This window comes from Rhinichthys klamathensis, unplaced genomic scaffold (assembly GCF_029890125.1).
Source record: "Rhinichthys klamathensis goyatoka isolate OS25496 unplaced genomic scaffold, OSU_Roscu_1.1 h1tg000309l_1, whole genome shotgun sequence".
NCBI lineage: Eukaryota > Metazoa > Chordata > Actinopteri > Cypriniformes > Leuciscidae > Rhinichthys > Rhinichthys klamathensis.
In genome coordinates this window covers 1,013,225-1,038,202 of record NW_026606827.1, presented here as the reverse complement: position 1 = coordinate 1,038,202, position 24,978 = coordinate 1,013,225, and the positions used below count along the sequence as shown (strand labels likewise).

The 24,978-nt window shown below is 38.1% G+C and overlaps 2 protein-coding genes across 5 annotated transcripts in view; one reads left to right on the top strand and one right to left on the bottom strand.

The window, feature by feature from the left end:
• Window positions 1-13,179, top strand: part of col6a4a (collagen, type VI, alpha 4a) — a 29,921-nt gene extending 16,742 nt beyond the window's left edge. Inside the window, exons 13-41 of the mRNA XM_056270904.1 lie at window positions 205-297; window positions 391-444; window positions 1,054-1,125; window positions 1,230-1,256; window positions 1,581-1,625; window positions 1,828-1,881; window positions 2,000-2,062; window positions 2,454-2,519; window positions 2,774-2,827; window positions 2,917-2,952; window positions 3,028-3,090; window positions 3,206-3,268; window positions 3,373-3,435; window positions 4,164-4,226; window positions 4,412-4,462; window positions 4,672-4,707; window positions 4,828-4,890; window positions 4,973-5,035; window positions 5,114-5,149; window positions 5,631-5,667; window positions 5,778-5,789; window positions 5,910-6,403; window positions 7,202-7,298; window positions 8,427-9,095; window positions 9,453-9,561; window positions 10,230-10,375; window positions 10,529-10,699; window positions 12,756-12,803; window positions 12,940-13,179. Coding sequence (XP_056126879.1) covers window positions 205-297; window positions 391-444; window positions 1,054-1,125; window positions 1,230-1,256; window positions 1,581-1,625; window positions 1,828-1,881; window positions 2,000-2,062; window positions 2,454-2,519; window positions 2,774-2,827; window positions 2,917-2,952; window positions 3,028-3,090; window positions 3,206-3,268; window positions 3,373-3,435; window positions 4,164-4,226; window positions 4,412-4,462; window positions 4,672-4,707; window positions 4,828-4,890; window positions 4,973-5,035; window positions 5,114-5,149; window positions 5,631-5,667; window positions 5,778-5,789; window positions 5,910-6,403; window positions 7,202-7,298; window positions 8,427-9,095; window positions 9,453-9,561; window positions 10,230-10,375; window positions 10,529-10,699; window positions 12,756-12,803; window positions 12,940-13,112 — 3,021 coding nt within the window. The 3' untranslated portion in view covers window positions 13,113-13,179. The remainder of the gene's footprint in view (window positions 1-204; window positions 298-390; window positions 445-1,053; window positions 1,126-1,229; window positions 1,257-1,580; window positions 1,626-1,827; window positions 1,882-1,999; window positions 2,063-2,453; window positions 2,520-2,773; window positions 2,828-2,916; window positions 2,953-3,027; window positions 3,091-3,205; window positions 3,269-3,372; window positions 3,436-4,163; window positions 4,227-4,411; window positions 4,463-4,671; window positions 4,708-4,827; window positions 4,891-4,972; window positions 5,036-5,113; window positions 5,150-5,630; window positions 5,668-5,777; window positions 5,790-5,909; window positions 6,404-7,201; window positions 7,299-8,426; window positions 9,096-9,452; window positions 9,562-10,229; window positions 10,376-10,528; window positions 10,700-12,755; window positions 12,804-12,939) is intronic.
• A 945-nt stretch (window positions 13,180-14,124) lies between these two features.
• pik3r4 (phosphoinositide-3-kinase, regulatory subunit 4) lies at window positions 14,125-24,852 on the bottom strand. Of its 4 annotated transcripts, none has more exons than XM_056270899.1 (21): window positions 24,608-24,852; window positions 23,500-24,254; window positions 23,266-23,399; window positions 22,015-22,615; window positions 21,197-21,331; window positions 20,804-21,023; window positions 20,550-20,725; window positions 20,311-20,456; window positions 19,780-19,983; window positions 19,324-19,525; window positions 19,182-19,202; window positions 18,212-18,432; window positions 17,669-17,891; window positions 17,132-17,297; window positions 16,845-17,009; window positions 16,478-16,689; window positions 16,131-16,262; window positions 15,558-15,658; window positions 15,371-15,459; window positions 14,808-14,928; window positions 14,125-14,720 (listed from the first exon to the last, which is right to left on the bottom strand). In XM_056270899.1, exons 2-21 carry the CDS (start codon window positions 24,215-24,217, stop codon window positions 14,550-14,552), a joined length of 4,158 nt encoding a protein of 1,385 aa, XP_056126874.1. In that variant the 5' UTR covers window positions 24,218-24,254; window positions 24,608-24,852; the 3' UTR covers window positions 14,125-14,549. The 4 variants fall into 4 exon arrangements, with proteins under 4 accessions (XP_056126874.1, XP_056126876.1, XP_056126875.1 ...); XM_056270901.1 differs by having other exon boundaries at window positions 18,335-18,432; XM_056270900.1 differs by lacking the exon at window positions 19,182-19,202.
• Window positions 24,853-24,978: the final 126 nt, after the last annotated feature.

The window sequence follows — 24,978 nt, the reverse complement described above, 5'->3', positions numbered from 1 at the left end:
CCTTAGAGATTAAAACATTGTTTTGACTGTTGAGTAAATAAATGGCTTCCTGTGGGTGGGAGTGTGAGGCTCTCGAAGAAGAAAGGGAAACAGCAGAAAGGGAAACAGCTGTGAGTTTTAAAGAGTGCTGAAGAAAGATGTCAGGATGTCAAGTGCCTTGTTTAACATGTCACAGTTTCTCTCTTACTTTCTTACAATTCGCAGGACACAGTTGTCTCAAGGGAGTGCTGTAACGTGTTGTGTAAATGCACTGGTCACGAGGGAGCACGTGGAAATCAGGGTCGTCCAGGATTGAAGGTGATTAGCTGAAGATCTATTACTGAAGATTTACTGAACAATATTTGAAAATGGAGATAAGTGTTTAATTTGTCTTACTGTACTGCTGATCAGGGCTCACCTGGACTGAAAGGGCTTCCTGGTTACCCTGGAGAAGAAGGAGGGCCGGTAAGTTCTTCAATTTATATTTATAATTTTTTTATTGACTTTCATGAGACAAAAAAAGATACTTTCCAATGCCCTTTGAACTGTTGCTGGTGTTTGTGTCCATAAAGTGATTACACATTTTGTTACACAAAGTGTATGTTACACTCACTGTAAAAGTTGCTGCCTTGAATTTTTAAATACAATCAGCTTGGATGTTTATGTCATTTCAACTTAAATTACAATAAACTGACTTGATAAAAATAAAAAATTAGATGAATCTTGTATGTTTCCACAAAAATATTAAGCAGCGCAACTGTTTGATTGATTATAAGAAATGTTTCTTGAGCACCAATCAGCATATTAAAAATATTTCTGAAGGATCATGTAACACTGAAGACTGGAGTAATGATGCAGAAAATTCAGCTTTGTCACAGAAATAAATTACATTTTAAAATATATTAAAATATAGTGTATTTGTGAGAAGTACTATTCATTTAGTGTAAAATAATTTTTTAAAGCAAAAATAACTTAGTGCACTTTTAAACTATGTAAACTCTTTTAATACAAGAATATATACTGAAAAAAAACTGATATCCTATGACTTTCATGTGCAATGTATATGTGTTTCAGGGTGAAAGAGGGATTCATGGTTTGAATGGAACTCGAGGACATCAGGGATGCATTGGAAGAAGAGGCATAAAGGTAACAATGCAATGAGTTCTCTTATTGAGACCTTTTTGAGTTTTAAATGTGACTTTTTTTGCAGAAACAATGCAACATTTATCTTTTGCTGTTCATTTCTTCAGGGTGGCAGAGGCTACAGAGGCGACAATGTGAGTACTTTCATAAAGCTATGGACACTGAGGTTTGCATAAAGCTTTAAGGCGGAGAGCGAGAAAACTTGAAGATAGCTATACATGTCTACCTAATTATTACCAGACAGCAGTAATTAGCCGTCTGTATTTGGATTACTGCCTTTGATTGTCATCTGGAAAAGGTTTGTTTTAGCCTGTGGTTTTTTTGCTTTTTTTTTGAGGTTGCAAATAAATTGTGTTCCTGTCTCCTTTCTTATTTACTTTCATTTGTCTTGTTAATGTAAGTGATGTAACGGCTGTTTTCTTATTAATGACTTGAGTTTCTTTAATCTTCTTACTCAGGGAGAAGAGGGAGAAGATGGTTTAAATGGCGTAGATGGTGAACAGGTAAGAAAGTGATGGTGCACTTCTAACATCCAGTGAGTAATCGAAGGTCAATACATATATATAATGCAAACTAAAATAAAAATAAGTATTGTGGCGGCAAGCACATCTCACATTTTGCTTGGAAAATGTTAATATCTACTTTTGCCTTTATTTTTACAATGTGGAAGTGATGCATTTTTGTTTCATTGTTTGTATTTCTCAGGGTGTAACTGGAGCAGCGGGAAGCGCAGGAGGGCGAGGAGATCCAGGAAGCCCAGTAAAATCCATTACACATATTCTTCTCTAAATGTCTCAAACATGATCCAGTTTCTCTTTAGTTCTCTAATTTCATTGATTCATTTATATGTATCATCTTCATTGTGCCCAAACCACAGGGTCCAAGAGGTATCAGAGGAAGCCCTGGAACCCCAGGACAACGAGGCCTGAGAGGAGATCCGGTTAGTAGGCTTTAGCTGCACATAAACATCTTAATAGATTACTCATTCAGGTGACAAAACACTGTTCATACTGTCTGCGAAGAATTGATTAAAATGGTGAATTTTCATTTTTATTGATTTCAAATGCAAATCATTCAGTTCAGGTCAGATTGTTCAAATTTGGTATGCAAAGTATGCATAATTCAGAACTGTTTGCAGCTAACATTCTTTTTTGTTACCAAATTTGACAAAATATGTCTCTAGAGTCTTAAAGCAAAATAGTGAATCGTGGGGCACTGATGGGAAAAAACAGCCAGTTTTAAGATCAGCCACTGATTCATTTTACACAGCAGATGTTCCAGTAGAGTTTGGCTGAATTTTGACCCCTGTTAATCCATTTTATTATTATCAGGGAAATTCAGGATTGGACAACAACGCCCGGGGTCCTAAAGGTGACATCGGCGGTCCAGGCATACAGGTATGGGACATTATTTACTTTCAGTACAAACTGACACTTAACAGTAACATCTTTAGATTTTTAAGTTTACATGTCTAGCTATAGCTACAACCTGATAAACAGACATCACTGAACAAAGACCTGACTAATTGATAGTGAAGGTGGTACTTGAAGTTGTATTTTACTGCATCCCTGTTGACTATTTTTGTTATCAATTACGTATATCTATTCCATTGTTCTGGTCAATTTTCTCTTTCTATGGCCTCTTTTAACAGGGTGAACAAGGTCCAGATGGTCTTCCAGGCCAAATTGGTGATAATGGCAGACCAGTAAGTTAATATGTTATTATAGTACAGAAGGCAGAAGCATTAACTTAAGAATCCTGTTTTTATGTTGATATTTTAATCTTTATTTTCAGGGTCCTGGTGGCAGAGGAGGCTCAGCGGGTGTACCGGTACAGTATTGTAGAAATAATAATTAAACAACTTCAGAAGTTATACCAATTGACTTGGTTTGCTTGTGCGTTTAGGGTCTCAGAGGGCCTCCAGGAGAACCAGGACAACAAGGACTCCCTGGGGCCTCAGGTCCACTGGTAATGTACAAATTATCCTATTTTTAAATCTATCAATAACTACCATTTATTTCCTCAGCTATCAACTTTTTGAGCTTGTGCCACCTATAATTTAAGTCTTTCTGTCTCTGTTCAGGGTGCTTTCGGTCCACCTGGTCCGGTTGGGCAGAAAGGTTTTCTTGGTCTACCTGGACCTCAGGTACATGTTGAAATAGAATGAATTGACCACTTTGTTTGGTTATTATTGGCATTAATAAACCACATCTGGCCATCAATGGTATTTTGTTGGTTTCTTTTACACAGGGATCTCCTGGCTCTCCAGGAAGGCCAGGAACTAAAGGAAGCATTGGCTCCAGGGGACAGAAGGTGAGTGACCTTTTTTTTAAAACCTCTTCATTTATTAATCTCTGCTTTTTTAAAGGGATAATTCAGCCAAAAACGTAAATTCTCTCATCATTTACTCACCCATATGCAATCTTGACTTTCTTCTTCAGATAAACACAAACGAAGATTTTTAGGAAATTAATCCATCTCTTGAGTCCATATAATGCCATTGAATGCGTGCCGCTCGGCTGACCACACACAGCAATTGTGACGGTAATCCATACGACCCCAGTGGATGAATCAGTGTCTTCTAAAGCAAAACGATAGGTGTGTGTAATAAAAATACTAAAAATTCACGATCGCTGTGGTTTTTCAGGCATCAACCAAGCGGTATCGATTCACTTGAATTATATGGACTCACAGAGATGGATTATTTTCTTTGAAATCTTTGTTTGTGTTTATCTAAACAAAGAGTGTCATATAAAGGCCAATTCACATCGCACAGACAAACGCCAACAAACAAGTTGGCCGTTGGATGTAGAATTTTATGAAAAATAACTGTCATGTTCATACTGCCCCAACAGACACCAACAAACATTGATTGCACATGTTCAGTCGGTTGAAAACAAGCCCCGACCAGGGTTCCAACAAAACCTAACAAACATGTTCATGGTGTTTGTCTGTGCGGTGTTAATTGGCCTTAAGAGATTTTTATTTTTGAGTAAATTTACTTTAATGCTAAACCTGCGCATCATACTTTTGCCTCACAGGGCCAGCCAGGTGATCCTGGAGATAAGGGATCTTTCGGACCTCCAGGCCCCAGAGGACAGCCGGTCACTTTTTTTCTTACTTTTTAAAAAGCTACTAAAATTCTGCGATGTCAGGCCTGATCCATCATCATTCAATAAATCTGTTTTGTTCTGAAATGTAACAATTCAACAGTTTGTCTAATAATCTGTTTATTTGACGTTAGGCACAAATGAACCAACTGATCGCGGCTTTTATTTATTACTAACAGGGAAAAGATGGTGTAGATGGCTATGGATTCCCCGGACTCAAAGGACAGAAGGTTTATATAGAATTATACTGCAATAATTTGCTCTCAAATAGCACATTTGGGCTATGTATAATCATAATCATATAAAAAACATATAATCTTTGAGTTTTTAGACATAGCTCTTTTGAAACTTATTTTGCCATTTATCGGGTAAAGAAAGCTGGATAAAGTGCATATGTATTTATGTTTGTTTATTTATTTATTTGTTACTTTTCTTTAAGGGAGATTCTGGTTTCCCAGGTTATCCTGGACTACAGGTGACTTCACATCCATAACTTGCCAGTCCAGTAACTAACTATAATGTGGTTGGTTCATAAAATAATCTCTCAATTGTGTAACTATTAATGAATGAACAATGTTTCTTCTTTGAAAATCAGGGCGAACGGGGCTTTAAAGGAGTAAATGGAGGTGGTGGTCCTAAAGGCAACAGGGGAAGAGGGGTATGTAACAACATTTGACAAGCTTTATTTTCTTACTCATTCTGTGAACCTTAAGCAGACTTAATTGGATGTCTGATTACAGGGCAATGCTGGCAGGGCAGGAACACCTGGAGATCCTGGAAGCGAGGGGGTGACTGGACACAGGGTATGGGAATATTATTCGCATCATAATATATGATCATGGGAATTTGAAGAGATACAGAATGTCTTTTTCTTCACATAGGGCCCAAAAGGACAACGAGGAGCCAGACAGATGTCTGTAAGTTTCTGTTTTTCTTTACTACTGCTGTATTTAACATGTAAAATTATTCATATATATACTTGAACCTGGAAAGAAGTTGTAGGATTTTGAAAATAACACAATGTGCCAAAAATCCAAACATTTAAATGATTATAAAACATACAAAATTTAATAATATAATTTAAAATATTAATTTAAAGTAACTGTTTTCTATTTTAATAGATGTGATGTCAAAGTTGAATTTTCAGCAGCCATTACTCCAGTCCACTCAAATCATTCTAATATGCTGATTTGACTCTTAAATATAATTTATTATTATTGTCAGTGTTGAGAAGTGTTGTGCTGCTTAATAAAAAAAAATCTGCAGGATTATTTGATGAGTAGAATTCTGTTAATTTTGACCAACTAAATTTTTTTATTCTTTAAAAAAACGGTAGTATTTTTAAACGGTAGTATTTTTATTTGTTGTCTAAATGCAAAGCATGTTTGTCTTTTGTAGGACTGTCAACTGATCTCATATGTTCGAGACAACTGTTGTAAGAAATCTTTATTTACGATTTTTTTTCTTTTCTTAAAATATGTATTCTTAAATACATTATGATGATGATACTGACATTTTTATGTTTTTTTTTTTTTTATTTAACAGTGTGCTGCAAAAGTAGGTAACATTTTATGTAATAAAGGACACTGAAATGAGAAGCAAATTTTTTTTATTTTTTTATTTTATTTAATGTCCATTATTAAAAATTACTTTTCTCTCCCATATGTGTCTCTCTAGATAACATAAAATGCCCTGCCTACCCCACTGATCTTGTGATTGGCATGGACATGTCTGAAGATGTGACTCCTCAAGGCTTTGAACGCATGCGTTCTGTAGTCCTGAGACTCTTGGACAATATCAATGTTGCAGAGAGCAGCTGCCCGACGGGGGCTCGGGTGGCTGTGGTCTCCTACAGTTCCTACACCAAATACATGATCCGCTTCAACGACTATCACCGCAAGAAGCAGCTTATTGATGCAGTGAATAATATCGCCCTGGAACGCACTTCAAACCGGCGTAACATAGGCGCTGCCATGCGGTTTGTGGGGAGAAACGTCCTGAAGCGTGTGCGAAAGGGTGTCCTGATGAGGAAAGTTGCAATCTTCCTCTCCTTGGGAGAATCTCAGGATTCAACCTCCCTCACCACGGCCATTCTAGAGTACAAAGCCCTGAACATTAAGCTCGGGGTTATCGGACTGAGGAATGTCCCTAGTATTAGAAAAGCTTTTCAGGTAAAGTTAAGCACACTTTAATTTTTAATCATTTAAAGGAATAGTTAAAGGTGGGGTATGTGATTTGGAAAACGACCGTCAGATTTTGAAAATATACAATTCAAATGGTCCTACCTTCTTTCCTCCAACGCCGGCTCTGACTCCACCCATTCCCCATTCGAAGAACATGGACGCGCAATCATGCACGAGCGACAACTCAGATGCGCGAGAGATTGTAATGACGATTTACTACTAATCATGGAACCGGCTTTACTGACGAGATGCGCATGCGTCACAAACTTTGAGTATGCGCACGATGGGGGTCACGCGCGCTGGGGGGAGGGGGGTGTGGTACAACCGTTTGATTGACGGACTTACTGTCCAATGATTCTGGTGGTCTTGGAAATGATTGGCTGGAGTTTTTCGAGTCCTGCCCGTTCCACAGATGATTAAATTGCTTAATTTTCATTTCAGTGCTTCTAACTCAGTGGCTGTAAGTGGGTTAGGAATAGGATTTCAAGTTATTTTGAAAAAAATTACAAAAAAGAGAATCACATACCCCACCTTTAATGCAAAAATAAACATTATGTGATCATTAACCCCCCCTCGTGTCTTTACAAACCTTTTTACCTACTTTCTTCTGTGGTACAAAATTTAATTAAGTTGTTCACTTAAATATCAAAACTTTCACTTTCACTCACTTTCCCTTTAATTATTAATTGATCTGTCTGTGTGACTAACACACTAAGTTTGAATACTAAAGTTTTTTTGTACCATTGTGTAGACCTATTAATTTGTGGGATGTTTTGTTGTATGCAGGCAGATGAAACTCAGAGTTTTATCTTCACTGTGCTGGGTAGATTGCAAGACCAGGATGCTACTCTCAGTAAGATCCAGAGTTGTGTTATCTGCTTTGGTAAGCACCAGTTATTTCTCTCCCTCCTTCTCACAACCGACATATTCTAATATGCTAATTTGTATTGCAATGTAATGTTCAAATCTAACCAATTCAAATCTGTGTTCAGTCTGCATTGTGACTTATTTTTAGCTGAAAATATGTAAGGAAAAAAATATATTCAGTATTCCTCAAAATGAACCCCCCCCCATACCAAATGTCCCCACAAGGAAAGTAAAACCTGAGATCACCTACATTGTGGGGACCAGCCAGCAGTTCCCACAAGGGAAATGGATTAATAAACATACTAAATTGTTTTTTTGAAATTGTAAAAATGCACAAAGTTTTTTGTCATTGGTAGGTTTAGGGTTAGGGGATAGAATATACAGTTTGTAGAGTATTAAAACCATTACGCCTATGGAGAGTCACCACAAAGATAGCGAAACCGAGTATGTGTGTGTGTGTGTGTGTGTGTGTGTGAGTGAGTGAGTGTTCTGCATTGTGGATGTTCTATAGTCTCATGCCTTCATTTATGCATGTGTGTGTGTTCTGGATTGTGATGTATTTATTATTTTTGTTGATGAATAAAAAATAATTCCTAATTTTTTTCCCCCTTCCCCATTCATTCATTATGGGGGTCAAATTGACCCGCGAGGGAAATATTTATTACTATTTTTAGTACAACCAGAAAAACAAAACCCAGTCATTTTTGTGCATTCCAATTTCAAGTGTGAAAGTTTTAATCAAGCTCTTAGACCACTCAGACGAACTCCTGATTTGTACAAATTTTACAGTAAACTCATTTCGGGTCAAAATGACCCGAGGAGAGGAGTTGGGTTAAATTAAAAGGAGTGGAAAATGAAACTTAAGTCTCAGATTTATCTCCTGAGTGTACAATGTATGAACTGTGTTCAGATTTGCAAAGATTTCAACCTTTCTCATCAAATTAATGTGTGAATAAAGTTATGAGTACTGCACTCTTAAAGGTAGATGAAAGCATTAAATGAATCAAAAATATTGAATGAATGAAAGTTCAAGGAGTGTAGAACTTTGTGAATGATGGGTGTGTTTAAATTCTGCAGAACATCCTATGGAGGTCTATGGACGTAGTTTCTTTGTGGTCATATCTACACTCTTTTCTCTTCTAAGATCCCTGCAGACCAGCTAGAGAATGTGAGGGCACCAACCTGGCATCTGCTCCTCAGGAGTTGGACATGGACTTGGCGGTGATTGTGGACGGCTCTCGTAGCATCCTGGCCGACGAGTACGAGGGTGTGAAGGAGGTGCTCGGCGGTGTGCTAGATCAGATTGTTGTGAGCAGTCGACCCAACGGGGCTGACAGTAATGCAAGAGTGGCCGTCTACCAGCAGAGCTCTACGTACAGTGAAGCCCAGTCTGCTGTGAAAGTCATATTTGGCTTCCAAGAGTTCCCTGATCGTGATCTAATGAAGAGAAGCATCTACCAGGATCTAAAGCAAACCGGAGGCTCTTCCAGACTCGCCCCTGCGATGGAATACGCCATAATGCAGGGCATCCTCACGGCTCCAAAGGGTCGCAAGAACAAGATGGTACTGGTCATCATTGGGGAAGAGATGGCATCTCAGGACAGAGCAAAGCTGGACTTTATCTCCAGGGTGGCGAAGTGTGAGGGTGTTGTTCTCTTCACCCTGATGGTGGGTGACCACATCAGCAGTACTCAGGTGGAAGAGCTTGCCAGCTTTCCTTTAGAACAGCACATCATTCACCTGGGCCACTTGAAACACGGAGAGCAGGAGTACACACAGCGCTTCATGAGGACGTTCTTCCACATTCTGAGCAGTAAGTGTTAGACATCATTCAATACAGATTTGAGGGCCTAAGCTTTGCAATAGTTCACCCACTCAAAACTGCTCATCCTCATGTCGCTTAGAAAGCACAAAAAAACCCATAAAAGTCATTGATACTGTGCACTATATTCCACCTCTTCTGAAGCCGTTAAATAGATTTATGTGAGAAACAAATTATTTGATATACATATAATACTTTTTGTACTTTTTTTTAAAGCTTGACATCCCTTTTGGAGATTTTTGTGTGCCAAAACATGACATTATACATTTTGCTTTTGAGTGAACTGTCCCTTTAAGGATGACTTTGTATACACTTGTGTGTGTTAATATAGTTTCTTTGTGAATGCAGAGAATGTGAACTCCTACCCTCATCCATCACTCCAGAGTCAGTGTAGTAGTTTTCAACAAGGTCCAGGTCAGCGTTTGGACTACGAGGCTGCAGAGAGACCTGTATATAGGTATCGAATGACAAACCCTGCTCTATCATCATCTAATGTGAAACATCTGTTTGTTTGAAATCATGGCAGGAACATTGAGCATTATATTATTTATTTACATTTATTTACCTCTATTATTTATTTACATATAAAAGAGGCTGGTGCTTATGTAATAAGCTGCAGGTTAATAAAATAATAAATACTTTATTTATTTACAATTTATTTATATATTATGTAATTTACATAGAAAGGAGGCAGGTGGTTATTTAATAAGATTTTAATAACATGCGGCTTAATAATGAAACCTGCAATACATTTATCTATATATTTATGTAAATTCTATAATATATATATATATATATATATATATACAGTGTATATATATATATATATATATATATATATATATATATATATATTATAGAATTTACATAAATAAATAATAAATAAATGTAATGTATTATTTTATTAACATGGATCTTAATATATATATATTGTTAATAAAATAAATGTGAAATAAATACATTTATTTATTATTTATTTATAATTGTAGAAAGATTGTAATTACATAGAAAAAAGGCAGGTGCCATTTTAATAATTCATTTTTGTGTTAAAATATTTTGTGCAAAAATCAACTGTTTGTGAATATCCATTATGTGCCCAGTGTCAAAACAAAAGCTATTTCCTAGGATTCCTGTGCCACCTGCTGTATACCCAAATGTGGTGGTGGAAGAGGAAAAGGAGGAAGAAGACACTGCACAGGAGGAGACTGAGGACCAGCAGACATCAGGCCGTGGAGACTCATTAGTCAAGTCTCCACTTGACCGCACAGACAGTATGTTCTTACTGTACAAATCTCTGCTCACATCACTGCGCCTCTAGTGCGTAAACCAACTTTACTGCAAACTTTTATTTAAAAGTTACTTATTTAAATGATTTTCCAGCATCATTGTCATGGCTTATCAGTAATAAAGCATTTTTCTTTCAGGTCTCTGTCACCTGAACAGTGACAGTGGATCCGTCTGTGGTGAATATATGCAGCAGTGGTATTATAAAGAAGCAGTTGATGCATGTTTACCCTTCTGGTACGGGGGCTGTGACGGTAACCGTAACCGTTTTAGTTCAGAAAAGGAATGCCTTCAGACCTGCGGCAAACAAAGTAAGTAACTGCACTGACAGTGTTGGGGAAAGCTAACTTTAAAAGGAATGCGTTACTATTCGCCTTTGGCTAAGCCACACCCTAGAATGTAGATTGACCAATCACAGCGCAGCCAAGAACGAGCTCCCACAGAGGTCCGACACTTTTTCACAGCGCTCCATTGACTTTAACACAGGCGTCTCATATTTTTGGTCTCGGCAGGCTATTGCCGTCGTAGTTTTATCAAAAATATGGTTAAACGTTGTGCCTGGGGCATTTGTAACACAGATACGCGTTTCCCAGAGAGGTTGGAGGGGTGTGCGCGTTTTTTTCCCTTCCCAAAACTGAAGACAAATCTGGACAAGTGTCGTCTAGCACACGCTGCTAATAAATACAACATTATACTCGCGTAGTCCGTTTGCTTTGTAATAACGATTATAGAAGTGAATAGAGACCTACCCAGCTTTGCATGAACAGTGTTGCTCCTTGATATTGTTAGTCCCAGACTCCGTCTCGATTAGTAGGATATGCGGTGGTTCATTTTTTGACTGTGACCGGTATGCTTTTGCCTCTATTTGGATGACTTGTTGTTCCTTGCGTTTCACCTGTATGTCGTGAATATAGCCTTCGAACATATATTGCAGCCCCTTTTGCCTACTTCTATCGGACACTTTATTTGCTGCTTTATAAAAGTTTGATACAATTCCAGCAGGAAGAGCCGTCACAGCATAAGCCATGTTGATACCAGAGCCCATGAAGTTTGTTTGTCGGACGTAGCAACAGTAACTAAGGGGGACGGGGCTTAGCCAAAGGCGAATTTACTGTAGAGTTACTTCCTAAAAAAGTAACTAATTACATTTACTCTTATTGAAAGTAATGTGTTACATTACTTTTGCGTTAATTGTTTCTCACCTGAGCTGGCTTGCTTGTTTTGTTTTTTTCAATAACAAAAAACAAAAACAAAAGTTCTATTTCTGGCAAATGTAAAGGCCCTTTCACACCAAAAGTGAAATGCTAATTCACGCTGGTACAGTAGAGGGCGCAGCTCAAACAAACCTTTCAGCTGCGCTGCCATTCTGGATTCCAGAAGACGCAGTTGAAGAAAGTAGAAGACTCTTACTGTACTTCAGCAGTAAAAAAAAGAAAGAAAAAAGGAAACAGAAATGTGATTTTTAACTAACTATGTGATGTTTTGCTTATTAGATGGTTGAATTGGATCATCGAAGGTGGGCAGCAAAGACATTGGTTAATAAAGTGAGATTAAATACATAAAGTATATTTGTATTATTTAACATATTTCATTATTGCAGGTTCGCGTAATATTCAGCGTTTGCATTTCATTTTGAGGAATACTGAATCTGTTTTTGTGCAAGTGGTACGAGTAAATACCTGCTCACATTTAGTTTAGAACTATTAATAACCACTCTTAGAAATGTTCACTCTGCACACACAACGCCTGCACTTTACTCCTGTTTCCTCTCAAAAAATGGGTCTCATGTGGTGTCAGTCAACAAATGGGAAAACAAACATGGGTAACTTGCATTATTTACTTGAAAAAGTTGCTCAAATATTTTGTTGTAAATTTAAAAGAAATGCATTACTTTACTAGTCACTTGAATCTGATTAGATTACTTGCGTTTCTTGTAATTCATTACCCCTAACACTGTGCACTGGTTCAGAAATCTTTGTAAACTGTCATCATTTTGAGTTTAAGCTGGTCTGCCAGCCTGGCCAATCTGTCCTTTAGCTATTATAATCTTGCTTCTCTTTCAGCCTGAATAGCTGAGAAGTTGCCCAAAACCTCTCTAAAACTAGCCAACATACCTGTCTGATGAGTCTGAGGGACCAACTAAGACCAGCAAACCAGCTTAGGGTAGTAGATTTCAGAAGGGTAGTCCAACCCAAATCAAACACCATTAGTATATATCAAGCCGTGTAAACAGATTGCAAATTCATTTTGTGTCACTACTGACACTGAAATTACAAACTGAACATTTAAGAAATGAACGATCACACGAGGTACTTTGTCAATATAAAACAAATGCCGAAACATTTGTATTATTTATTCCATCTCCAGATCCTGAACGAGTCCTGCAGGCAAAAGAGGAAACCGCATTATTTGATGGTGAGAAATGAGCCACCTCTGTAATTGCTTCTCTGTCTTTGCTGATTCTTTAAAATTTGGACCACTACTTTTTTTTTCTCTGTAAAGCCAATAAAAGGATTATGCATCGACTCTTTCCTGATGTTTCCGCTCACAGATGCGTGCCTCATGAAACAGGATGTGGGGCCCTGCAGTAACTATGTTTTAAGATGGTACTATGACATCCAGCAGAGTGAATGTATACACTTCTGGTTTGGAGGATGTGGAGGAAACCAAAACAACTTTGACACGCAGGAGGAGTGTGAAGTCCTTTGTCTAAGGAACATTTAACCTGGATGACTTTCCAAATTACACTTTTTACATTTGAACAAATGTTCACCCTGGCATTTAGCTTTTTTTTTTTTTAAATGTACAATTATATATATAAAAAAAAAGAAAGAAAAAAAAGCTAAGAATTACTCACCGGCATCCAACACAAAAGAAAATTAGCACTTATTTTTCATCGTACTTTAATAAAGTTCTACATCATCAGCTAAGTCAAACTGTATGTCAATGTACATAAAGGTTGTTATAGGCCGTGAGACAGAGGGTTGATTGGTACCATTTTGAGGGATTAAACCGCATGGTGATTTTTGTGTAGGTATATGACCCTGTATTTGAAAAATGTGTGATAGCATTAGACTCAAGGTAGTTTTTGGTTACGGAGGACGATTTTCAAACATACGTCAAGAAAAAGGATAAATGAATTTATCTTTAAATAAATTTCAAATTTTATAAATTTTTATAATAAAAAAATTATATATATATTTTTTTAATACATTTTTTAAACCATAAAAGCATACATTTTTCTCTCTTGTAGTCACTGAACACCTTACCTTGAGGTAGGATGATATAAGTGTTGATTTCTAATGAAAGCTACCATGGATCGGATGCTATCACACATTTTCCAACACTAGAGATGTGTACCTTCATGAAAATCAAAAAGAAATTGAATCCCTCAAAATGGTATCGGTAGCCCAAATTTGGGGTCCCGTCTCATGGCCTATTAGTGAAGAAGTTCTGTGACAGCACAAATAATGTGGAATAAATTTTTTTGATACTAAATAAAACAAAACAAAAATTGAAGTCTGTGCATCTTTAAAAATTGTAAAAAAAACTGCTCGCAACCCCCTTTACATGTTTGAGTGAAACCAGGTTTTCCAAAATAAAAAAAGTAGAGTTGGACTTTATTGGAATTTATTCAATGGGAATCCATGAGTCAATTTAGATTTTTCATGTTCACTTTAAACAAGGCTAAATATGCTGTGCTACAATGTTTTTCAGCAAAAACACCAAGCAAATACACATTTCTCGTCACATTTATTCAGTAATATTACACAGTGATTACAATGGAAGTTTCATTCCATGTCTTGCATTCAGGCCTTGAAAGAAAACTAGGTGTTTACATAGCTGTGCAGAAATAACACTATAAGTGTAACTATTGTGTGAAACAGACTGCAAATAAGCTATACCACATCCTGTTTTCTACAGTGTGGCCATATTGTATGACCTTGATATCAGCATGAAGCAGTTGCACAAAAGAACAAAACACAAAGAAAACTGTTCACACACAAACTGCAGGCTTACACTGTTTTATATAGTTACTATTAAAGTGGATTTGATCCTAAATGACTGAATTATATTAATTGGCATTATATTTAAATTTACATTGCACTTGATTGGACGTCCATACAAACAATGTCATCCCATCTTGGCACAGTGTGTCTCTCACTTCCAGACTTTGACAATGCCATCTCTAGAGGAGGTGACTATAAAGCCCTGGGTGGTCTGGAACGTCGCAATATCAGTAATGATGTCGTGGTGGCCCACGGGTAGGGATTCTGGTCCACGGCGAGGCGTGTCCTCGGTGGATCCGCTCTTCTGCTTACTGTGGATCTCCTGGTGAGGTTGAAGGGAGGCAGAAGTGAAGATCAGATCAATATAAGCATGCAGAAACCAAAAATCTGATGGAAATGAGCTTCAGACCTGTACTACTTCTGTTCCTTCTATGATCTTGCGATTGTAGAACACAGAAGGGCAGTGAAGAGAGTCATTAGCACCGCCTGCGACGATGTATGACCTCTCAGGGTAGGCCAAATCCCAAAACCTGTAGATGTCATTTAGAACACATTTAAATTAATAGATTTTAAATTTTTGTTGATTTTTTTATATTTACAAAATTCAATATTTGTCCATATGCCCTCAGAACCTTGGGATGTCAAACATTTAACTATATCCGAAAAGCAGCTGTTTATGTATGAAGATACCCTTGAAAACAAATTCAACTGAGCTTTGGAAATATTTAATGACTATATGGAGGAAGTAATGTCTGGAGTTGAAATTGATTTTTTTTTTTTTTATTGGTTTATTTTACTTTTTTCAATCATAGATGGCCAAAAATACATAAAAAACAGCATTTTGCACCCTTGAAGGGCACTTCAGGAAGGGGAGGCCATTTGTAGGGGCGTTCCAAAGGAAAGTCTTCTGAATCCCTTTTTCCAATATCTTTTAACAAATCAACAGTGATTAGCTTAACTAATTAGGCACACCTGATTCTCATGTCTGATCCAGCTGTAAGTAGGAGAGGGTTGCCATCGGCAGGGCTGCAGTATATCCCATGTACACTGTGAGGAGAGGGCTGTGGAGGACAACAGAGTCCAGAATGATGACAGCTGGTAACTTGGATGAATTTACTTATTATTTTTGTTTTGTGATGGAGAGACAACATGCAACTACCTGCATCTCTGAAAGCGGAGGTGCAGAGCTGGCCCACAGGGTAAACTTCCTGTCTCCAGTCTCCATATCCCACATGGACACCTCATTGTTACCTTGGACAGCTGAAGAGAATTAGGAAAATCTTTATGAACATACTATATTATATATTTATAATCTATATAGATACAGTACATACCGCATACACACACGATACCATTCAAAGGCTTGGGATAAGATATATATATATATATCTTTAGTTAAAAAAGATTTAATTAGTTTATTGTTATTTTAGTTTAGTTTAGTTTAGTTTTTAGTTTTATTTTCTTTTGAACCTTCTATTCATCAAAGAATCTTGAATAAAAGAAATCAGTTTTCACAAACATTAAGCTGTTTTCAACATTGATAATAAGAAGAAGAAATGTTTCTTGAGCAACAAATCAGCCTATTAGGATGATTTCTGAAGGATCATGTGAGACTGAAGTAATGGCTGCTAAAAATTCAGCTTTGCTGAATAAGTATTAAAATATATTAAAAAAGATATTTCAGAATATTACTGTTTTTACTGTATTTTCAATTATCAAGTAAACTTTTCACCTGCAATGACAGAGGACTGGTAGAGTGGATGCATCAGTAGGCGTCTGATTCGAGCTCGGGCTGGGTGGGAGTGGCTGGAAATCGGTAGCTGAAACCGCATATCCCAGCATGCCATTGTGCCATTACTTGTGCCTATGTAAGTAGGACATAAAATAAATCCAAACCTAGTTTAATGCTTTCATAATTTTCTTAAAGAATTTTCTTCTTTAATTGGGGTTTTGATCAGCACTCATTTCTAATGTACAATGTATTGTATAAAGTGCTATATAAACAAAAGTGACTTGACTTGATGTTTCAGTACAAGCACCACTAAACATCAACTACTGTAAGCTATGCAGCTATCTTACCCACACACAGCCAACACTGGTGCATATCCACAGCAAAGGAAGTGATGAGACCCAGGCGCAGATCATGGCGCAGAGTCCAAGCGTTGCTGTTGCTGCGGAGGTCCCATCCCACCAAAAAGCCGTTCACAGTGGCGTAGGCCAGAACCGTCTGCGCCCCCGAGTTAAAGTGATGTACGTCCACCACACAGCCCTCATCCTTTGGATCCAGGAACCTGAAAGAGACTCAGCGGCTCACTGATCTGACTGCATGAGTGACACTGACCTGAGTGTGATGGTCTTGATTTACTTATATGTGGCAGCACACAAAATCAGAAAGTGGAATGGGAGTAAATAGAGTGGAGTAAGTATTTATATGACCTGCACACACCTGGTCTGACAGGGCTGGACTTTGGGTGATTTGGGTGGCTTGTTTGCGTCAACTGCAAGAAGCTGGATGGAACCATTATCTGATGCAACAGCAAGGTAATGTGACCCCTGACAAAAGGTCAGTGTTTTTACATGTCCTCCAATCCGAGAATACGTCAGCACAGACCTGAAACAATTCAGGTCAAATAAGGTCTTCTGAACTTCCCGGTTCAGATAACAGTAAAACAACCACCTTGAAAATGCATAGATCCAAAAGAGTCAAAATACTGACATTAAGATATTATATACCTTGTGGTTGTCGTCTTGCCCTCCATTTTCTGGCTGTCCCAGATCTTTACAGTTCCATCATTGGAGCATGTAGCAAAGATGGAGTGCTCGTCGGACACTCGGATTCGGTTCACAGCAGATTTGTGCTCGTGGAGATGGGCCACTAGAAGACCTTTTGGATGCCACCCTGCAATGCAACAGCTACAGTTACCAAAGTGGAAAAACTTCAAGCAACTCATAATTCAAAGTAGTTCAACAACTACAGAAAAGCCATCCTTTTTGAAAAGCAGTATCTTTCAAGTATCTTTTAAAATATCTTTATGATATTGTTCATACTTCATCATAACCATATTTTACTAGAACAAAATGATTTTGAATGAATGACCCTGAATTAGGGAGAAAGCATCAAATACATTACCGTTCAAAAGTATGGGGTTGATAATAAAAAATAAAGTGTTACAAAATGGTCAGCTGCAGCTACTGATTTCAGTACGAGATCTAGCAAGCAAAGGCTAGACAGCCACATGATATATTGGGGTGGAGACGTGACTGCTGTACCTGGCAGCGGAGGCCTGCTCTCCCACTCTGCGCTCTCCATCATCTGTTTGGCCATGCGCTCTGCGTTGCATTGCTCTCTTTTCTGCTGCACCAGCTGTTGCAGCTCAGCCTTGCACGTAGTGATGCGCCGCTGGTAAGTAGACACTCCGGTTACGGACTGTACCACTTGAATGCTAGGGAGCACTGTGCTTTTCCTGGGCTGCACAGATCCGGCCTCAGGCACCTGCGGTTGAAGAGCAACGGGGAGAGGTTTAGGATAAAGATTTTAGTTCTTTATCACCACTACTGAGGAACAACATGCTGTGTATTTAATCTAGAGAAAATTCCTGCATGTTTGAGTAAATAAACATGATGGAAAATATCAGGTGACGACTGATATGATTGAAAGGCTTTACAGGCTACAGAGTTTCAACACAGACAAATGCACACTTAGATTGGTGTTGATGAAGAAAGGATGATAGAAGAGGCAGAAAGGAGAGGGAGAGAGGGCAGAGAAAGAGAAGAGGGGAGGGACGATAGCACACTGTCGGCTCAGCGGTCGACCTGGGCTGAGGATGGAACATGAGGGAGGTTAAGAGTCTGTGAGGAACTCTCAGATCGCAGGCGCTCTCCGGCAAGAGTTCCACTGGGTTCCCCACCACCGCTCGGAACTAGAACATTAGGTACCGTCGAGGGAGTCGCCGTCGAGCTGGGAGGGTCCAGAGAACCAAACATGCTCTTCCACTCTTCGTTCAAGTTGGAGTCCTGTTTCGTATGCTTGCGCGCTGTCACAAGAGAAACAAAATGGACCTGTTTTAAATGCGGTTCTGATAAATTATGCATTTCTGGTTTCTAAAACACTCTGTGCTGCTCAGTTACCGTAAACATGCATACTGACACATGAAAAAGAAATCAGGCAATGGATTTAGTCAGCGCAAAGACGCAGTACTTAAAAAATAAAGTAATTTAATATTAGTTCAAAAAGTGAATATTATCATAGAAGCAAACAATCAAATGTTACTTCCCAAATACACTTGAACTGAGGGGGACTACACAGTATGTTGAGATCATTAACTCTCAGCAAATAAATCAGCATTTTTCAAACCCCCTACTATAGCTCTCTTATAGCTGCAGTTTTACAAGCCCAGCTTCAGTCAATTTTTTTTTCGCACTAGATACAAAATTGTGTGAAGAAGAATAATGCTTGCAATGCAGTAAAATAGTATACATATAGCTAATATTTCTCAATTTTCTAAAGACAGCCCTAGTTTGATTTTTTTTACAACTAAATAGGTATTTATCCATGAAAAATATATAACTATTTTTATATTATAGGCAGGGGATCCCTCTCAAAGCGATCATCATATTTGGAAAAAGTGTAAAAAAAAAAAAAAAAGTGCATCTATCCACATCATATCTGCAAGCTATCAAGAATTCTCTGATCTAGCCACACAAAGCCTAGTAAAAGTGTTAGTCAAAGTGAGTGATATTAACTTCAAACAGAGATTAGCTGTTTGAGACCTAAACAATATACCAGAGGCAGAAGGGATGAAGTCTGTAAACAAACGAAAAAAATATAATGCATTAATTTTAAATGGTGAACTAACGACGTGAGAAGCGTATATATCTTCAACTGAAGTAGCAGTAAAAATGACCGCAGAAAGTTTGTCACCCACCCCTCTTGTCTTCAGATTCTTGCTTTGGCTTGATCAGGTCCACCTGTCGGCCAGTGATGCCCAGTGTACCGAGATCAATGACTCCACTGAGGGCTCCATCACTCAGGTGGCTCTGGTCTATGATGTTGGCTTTGGCCTTGTTGGACTTGAGCATGAAGTCTTTCAGAGCCAAGAGCTTGTCCTCCTCAGCTTCCGTCATTCCCTAAAAGAAAACACATAATAACTGCTCATTTATACAAGTGTAACATGGGGAAACATGACTTATTGTTCCTAAAACGGGTCAGGGTCAGGGATATGGTTATTTCATAGAAATGTAGTTCTAAAACTATAAAGTATTTATTCATTAATTAAAAAACAAATCACAAAGAAATCCTAACTACAGTAGCAACCTTATATATTTATGTAAATAAATAAATAATTAAAAACTAGAATAGAACTTAAATGTATTTTCCTAACCTGTGAGAGAAGTTTCTTAAGGAGCTGTGCAATTGCAGGATCCTCAGGAATGGGGCATTCTGGGATGGAGCCATTGCGCTTTTTTTGGCGGAGTAACAGGTGTCTGAAGAGGCTTCCGATGTCTTTGGAACGCAGTGCGTAGTCAAAGATGGAGCGACTTACAGGCTCTTTCAGCACACTGAGCAACACAATCTCCTTATCAATCTGTCCAAAGGCAGAAAAATTGTTTAATCAAAATGAAAATTCTGTCAAATCTGTATGACTTTTCATTTCTTCCGTGAAACACAAAAGGTGAATGGTTTAAGAATTTTCAGGCCATAATAACTTACATTTTGGTCTGTTTGTCTGTCAAATTAAACTATTTTTATGATAGTCCTCAATTAATTTTATCACTGTAGTGTATATTAAACGGATGGTCAGCAGATTCATTTAAAACTCACCTTTTGTGTTCGGCGTAAACAAGAAGTGTAGCAAATAAGTCACAACTAATATGATACACTAGACCCGGAGCCCACACTAATGTAACCTCACCTGTATAATCGGCTGAGTGATAAAGGGGTTGAGATGGGGCATAAGTTTGCAGTAGACGTCAGCAATGTTTAAGTGCTGAGCGACAACAGTGATGAAACCCACGGCTCCGTAGCGGATCCACAGATTGGGATGACACAAGAAAGGTGCTGTGGGATAGTAACATTTTAAATAAGAAATGATATACAATAATTACGAAGCACATTATACAATGGACTATGAATGAAGAGAGTTTTTCTGACCAATATCACTGACGAACTCGTAGATGTGAGGTTTCTGCAGTAGCCCCAGCTGACACATGCAAGTGAGAGCGTTGAGAGCTTTATAAATGACAAACTCCTCAGCGTCACTCAGGCCTTGCTGCAGAAGAGGCTTCAGGATGGAGGAACTCTGCCAGCCCACATAGGCTGCTACACCTGCAGAGAGGAGATTTGGTTACCATGTTGCGAGAGACTGCCTTCATATGAAGCGACTGTGCTGTGGTGGCAACTTTCCTACTATGCTGTCAAAGAAAGCTTCACGGAGGTGCCAGTCATTCTTGTCGTTGAGGAAGGTGATCATGTGGGAGAGGAGGACATCGTTGGCTTTCTGTCTGCCGAAGAACACGCAGAGGCGCGTGATGCCGTTCTCCATCAACGTCTGTTTGACGATGTTCTCAGGGTCGCTCAGTAAAGTCACCACCTTCTGCTGAACCATCTCATGCAAGGCCTGCAGCTCTTTGGACAATAGATGGATCATATCCACAGCGTTTTAATGATAGCATAAAAATCTTTTCATGCAAACTGCTTATTAATTGAGTCCATAAAGTGGGATCTATATAGACAATATCAATTAACCTTGTTTCAAAACTACCATAAAAGTGAGCTTTAATTGAAGGACAAACATTTACCTGAATCATAGTTTTCATTGGGGTGAAGAGTTTCTTCTGTGTCCTCTCCATTGAGGTCTTGTTCAGAGCTCAAATTATTCTCCTGCACCAGCTCCAGAAAACGCAGTGCTGTCTCAGCCAAATGAGCTATGTTCTCTATAAATATAATATAATAATATAACATACACTACTGTTCAATAGTTTAGAGTCTGTAAGATCTTTTAAATGTTTTTGAAATAAGTCTCTTATGCTCACCAAGGCTGCATTTATTTGATCAAAAACACAGTAAAACATTAATATTGTGAAATATAAATCAAAATAACTCTTTTTCTATTTTAATATATTTTGAAATGTAATTTATTCTTGAGATGGCAAAACTAGTTTGCAGCAGCCATTACTCCAGCTTTAAGTGTCACATGATCCTTCAGATATCATTATAATAGTACATTTTGTTTCAGAATTCTTTGATGAATAGAAAGTTAAAAAGAAAAGCATTTATTTTAAATATTTGCTTTTGTAACATTATAAAAATCTTTACTGTTACTTTTGTTAAATGTAATGCATCCTTGCAGAATAAAAGTATAAATTTCTTAAAAAATAACTCTTACTGACCCCAAACTTTTGAACAATAATATAATGTAATATACTATTTAAGTTAATATGAAACCTCTTTCATAATCCATTGTACTTCTGTAACCTTAAATATTTCCAATTGAAATATATATATTTTTTTCATTTAAAACTAGAAACTTAATGGATTGTGAAAACTATTACAGTTACACATTTAAAAGGCAGACAATTTAGACAATTTTCTCCAGAGATTTCTAGCACTAGAATACCTGCATAAGCAAGTCTGACAATCGTTGCTTCATCTTGGGCCAAGTGGGCAATCCCAGGTAAAATGTATTCTGGGTAGATATTAACATCATTGCGAGGAACCTCCTTAACCAGCGCCAGCACTTTAGTCAAAGTGCGAACGGCCTCGGCCCTGACGCGCGGCATCGAGTCATTGCAGAAATGCAGCAAATATGGTGTGATCCTGTCCAGCAGAATCGCCACATTTAGCCGGCCTGCCAGATGAAGGATCAGTTCCAGAGCTGCCAGTTTGGAGTCGCAAAAGCGCAGCGTCTGCAGACAGGATGTAATCACTGACACCAGCACCACCAGCCCTTGCTCCTTGGATGAACTAAGCTCCTGAGATGCCTTCTCCTGCTTTCCAGTCTGCCCGCCACTGCACAGGTTATTGAGGATGTTCTCCAGGTTCTTACGTATCACCAACACCCTTTCGTCAGCAGACTGGAAGGTCTCCTTGGCAAACTGGGCCATGTAGGGCTGAAGGAAGGTGTAGAAGATTTCTGGGAAAGCTTTGCCTCGCTGCTGCTTCAGGTATTCTTCAGCCGCCAGGCGCTTTTCCGGTTCTCGCTGCACCATTTGTGCCACCTGCATAAAGTGGATGAAATTATTTAGAGTACTACGTAATATCTAATTAAGAGTACTGACTAGTATCATATATTATTTATTAATTATTGTAGAGTCAGTAAGATTTTGTTTGATAGAAATAACACATTCAAATAACACTGAAAAGATGCATTAAATTGATCAAAAGTGACATTAAAGACTATTTCAAATAAATGCTGTCCTATTCATCAAAGAATCCTGGAAAAATAATTGATCATGGTTTCCACAAAAATATTAAGCAGCACAACTGCTTTCAGCATTGATGATAATAATAAGAAATGTTCTTAAGCACCAAATCAGAATATTAGATTGATTTCTGAAGGATCTTGTGACACTGAAGACTGAGTAATAATGCTGAAAATTCAGCTTAACCATCACAGAAATAAATTGCATTTTAGAATATATTAAAATAGAAAACAGTCATTTTAAGTTGTCATAATATTTCACAACAATATTACTCTTTTACTGTATTTTTGATCAAATAAATGCAGCCATGGTGAGCATAAATGCCTTATTTAAAAAACATTTAAAAATAGCACCTCCAAAATGGTAGTGTATAAGTTTGTAGAACCTAAAGTTAAAACGTGAAATAATACAAAATATCTAAAATCTCAAAAGAATAGAAATTCTACCAGGTCTCTAATACTGTGATCCTCAATTTTCATCAGCACTTGTTCAGTCTGGAAATGTCCTTTACGGTAAGCCAGCAGTTGTGAGAGGTCGAAGAGCGGGACGCCCTCTGTGAACAATTCTGCAATCACACAACCTAACAAAAGAAAATGAAACAAGAAAGGTCTTTGAAAAATATTTCATAATATTATACTGCACCCGCTTTAAGCAAACAGAAAAAAATATATAATGGATACCAGCTGAGAAGATGTCCATGGGTTGCTTGAGTTCTCCCCTGGTCCGTTGGCTATTGCTGGAGAGATCCACAAGCGGTGTTGTCTGGTCACTTTCGGTGGCAAACATACTGCCATCCACGAATCTCTCCGGAGCAATGTAGCACGTTCTCCTCCTGGACGTGTCGAAGAAGTAGTTGAAATCTGCAGGGTTGTCTTCAGGCAAGTATGTGGGTTTAAAACTAGCAAAGTCTGTGAGAAGCACCCAGTTCCAGCTTGTCACCATAACATTCTCTGTTTTAATGTCACCATGACGCACACCAGATTTATGGGCCTGGTCCACGGCATTGAGGATCTGGAAGGCAATCCACTTCTTCTCCACGTTGTTGAGAAACGGCCGTGTACTGATACGGTCATACAAGTTATCCCGGACATATTGCCGAAATAGTATGGCTGCTTTCTCAGTAAGTGTGGCTTTTTGAAAAGGCAGACAGTTCTGACAGGAGTGCAGTCTGATTTTCAGCTCCTCCAGTTCTTGCTTGTAGCTGGTCAGGGGCAGAGAGGGGTCCTGGATTGCAAAGACCTTAACCACAACCAATCCTTCTCTATGTTTCGCCCGGGCCACTTTGAAAAAACGCGTACTGCCCAGACTTTTGTCATATTCATAATCATGGATGTCAGAGAAATAACTGTCCACTGAAAGTATCTGCGATGGAGCGATTCCAGCCAGCTGGTTCCCCATCTCACTGGATCAGAGATGGTTGGCCCAAAAGACAAATCTATAGATAGATAGATAGATAGATAGATAGATAGATATGCAGTTTATTACAAAAATCTACTTTCTCTTAAAATGATTACTAATAATTATCTGCAACTAGAGTAAATAAATACATGAAACGTTTTGTCATAAATCCAGTATAAGTTACAGTCTTTTCACATCAAAGTGTCATGGGATATGATTATGAAATGCTGCATCATATCTGTTAGCAATACTAGCTAGAAAAATAACTCAAATAGTTACATTATTGTCATTTTCTATCCATATAAACTACCAGTTATAACGTAATATGTCAAATACGTGTGCGTATAGTGTTTGTTTACAGCACTGATGTAAAAATAAACGGTTGTTTACCTGATTGTTTGAGCCCCGGCGCGCTGTCAACTAACCGACTGGTTAACTAGAGATATTTTCTTCCACCTTACACAAATTGACATTCTACATTTTGCCTAAGTTAAAACGAACAATACTAGCAGAAATGTCAAATAATACAAACGATACTTTATACAGATATTTACAAAAAAGAGCCGCTTCGTTTGTTATGTCTCAGGAGTGAACTAGAGGTGTGCGTCTCCAATGGCTGATCTGAGATCTGTTTGTCAGCTCATTAGCGACACGCTATTGGATGAAAAGCCTGTCTTGACTGATCTCAGATCAGCCGGCAAACCGGAAACCGGAAGATATCATTCAGGATTTTCGGACTTTAGTTGTAGAGTCATTTCAAT

Excerpts from the sequence above, each read along its gene's own strand:
- pik3r4 (XM_056270899.1), bottom strand. The coding sequence starts at position 24,217 with ATGGGGAACCAGCTGGCTGGAATCGCTCCATCGCAGATACTTTCAGTG. Across the intron at positions 19,984-20,310 it reads TCACTCAGCCGATTATACAG|ATTGATAAGGAGATTGTGTT; the intron begins GTGAGGTTACAT and ends GCCTTTGGACAG. Across the intron at positions 14,721-14,807 it reads AAGGAACAGAAGTAGTACAG|GAGATCCACAGTAAGCAGAA; the intron begins GTCTGAAGCTCA and ends CAACCTCACCAG.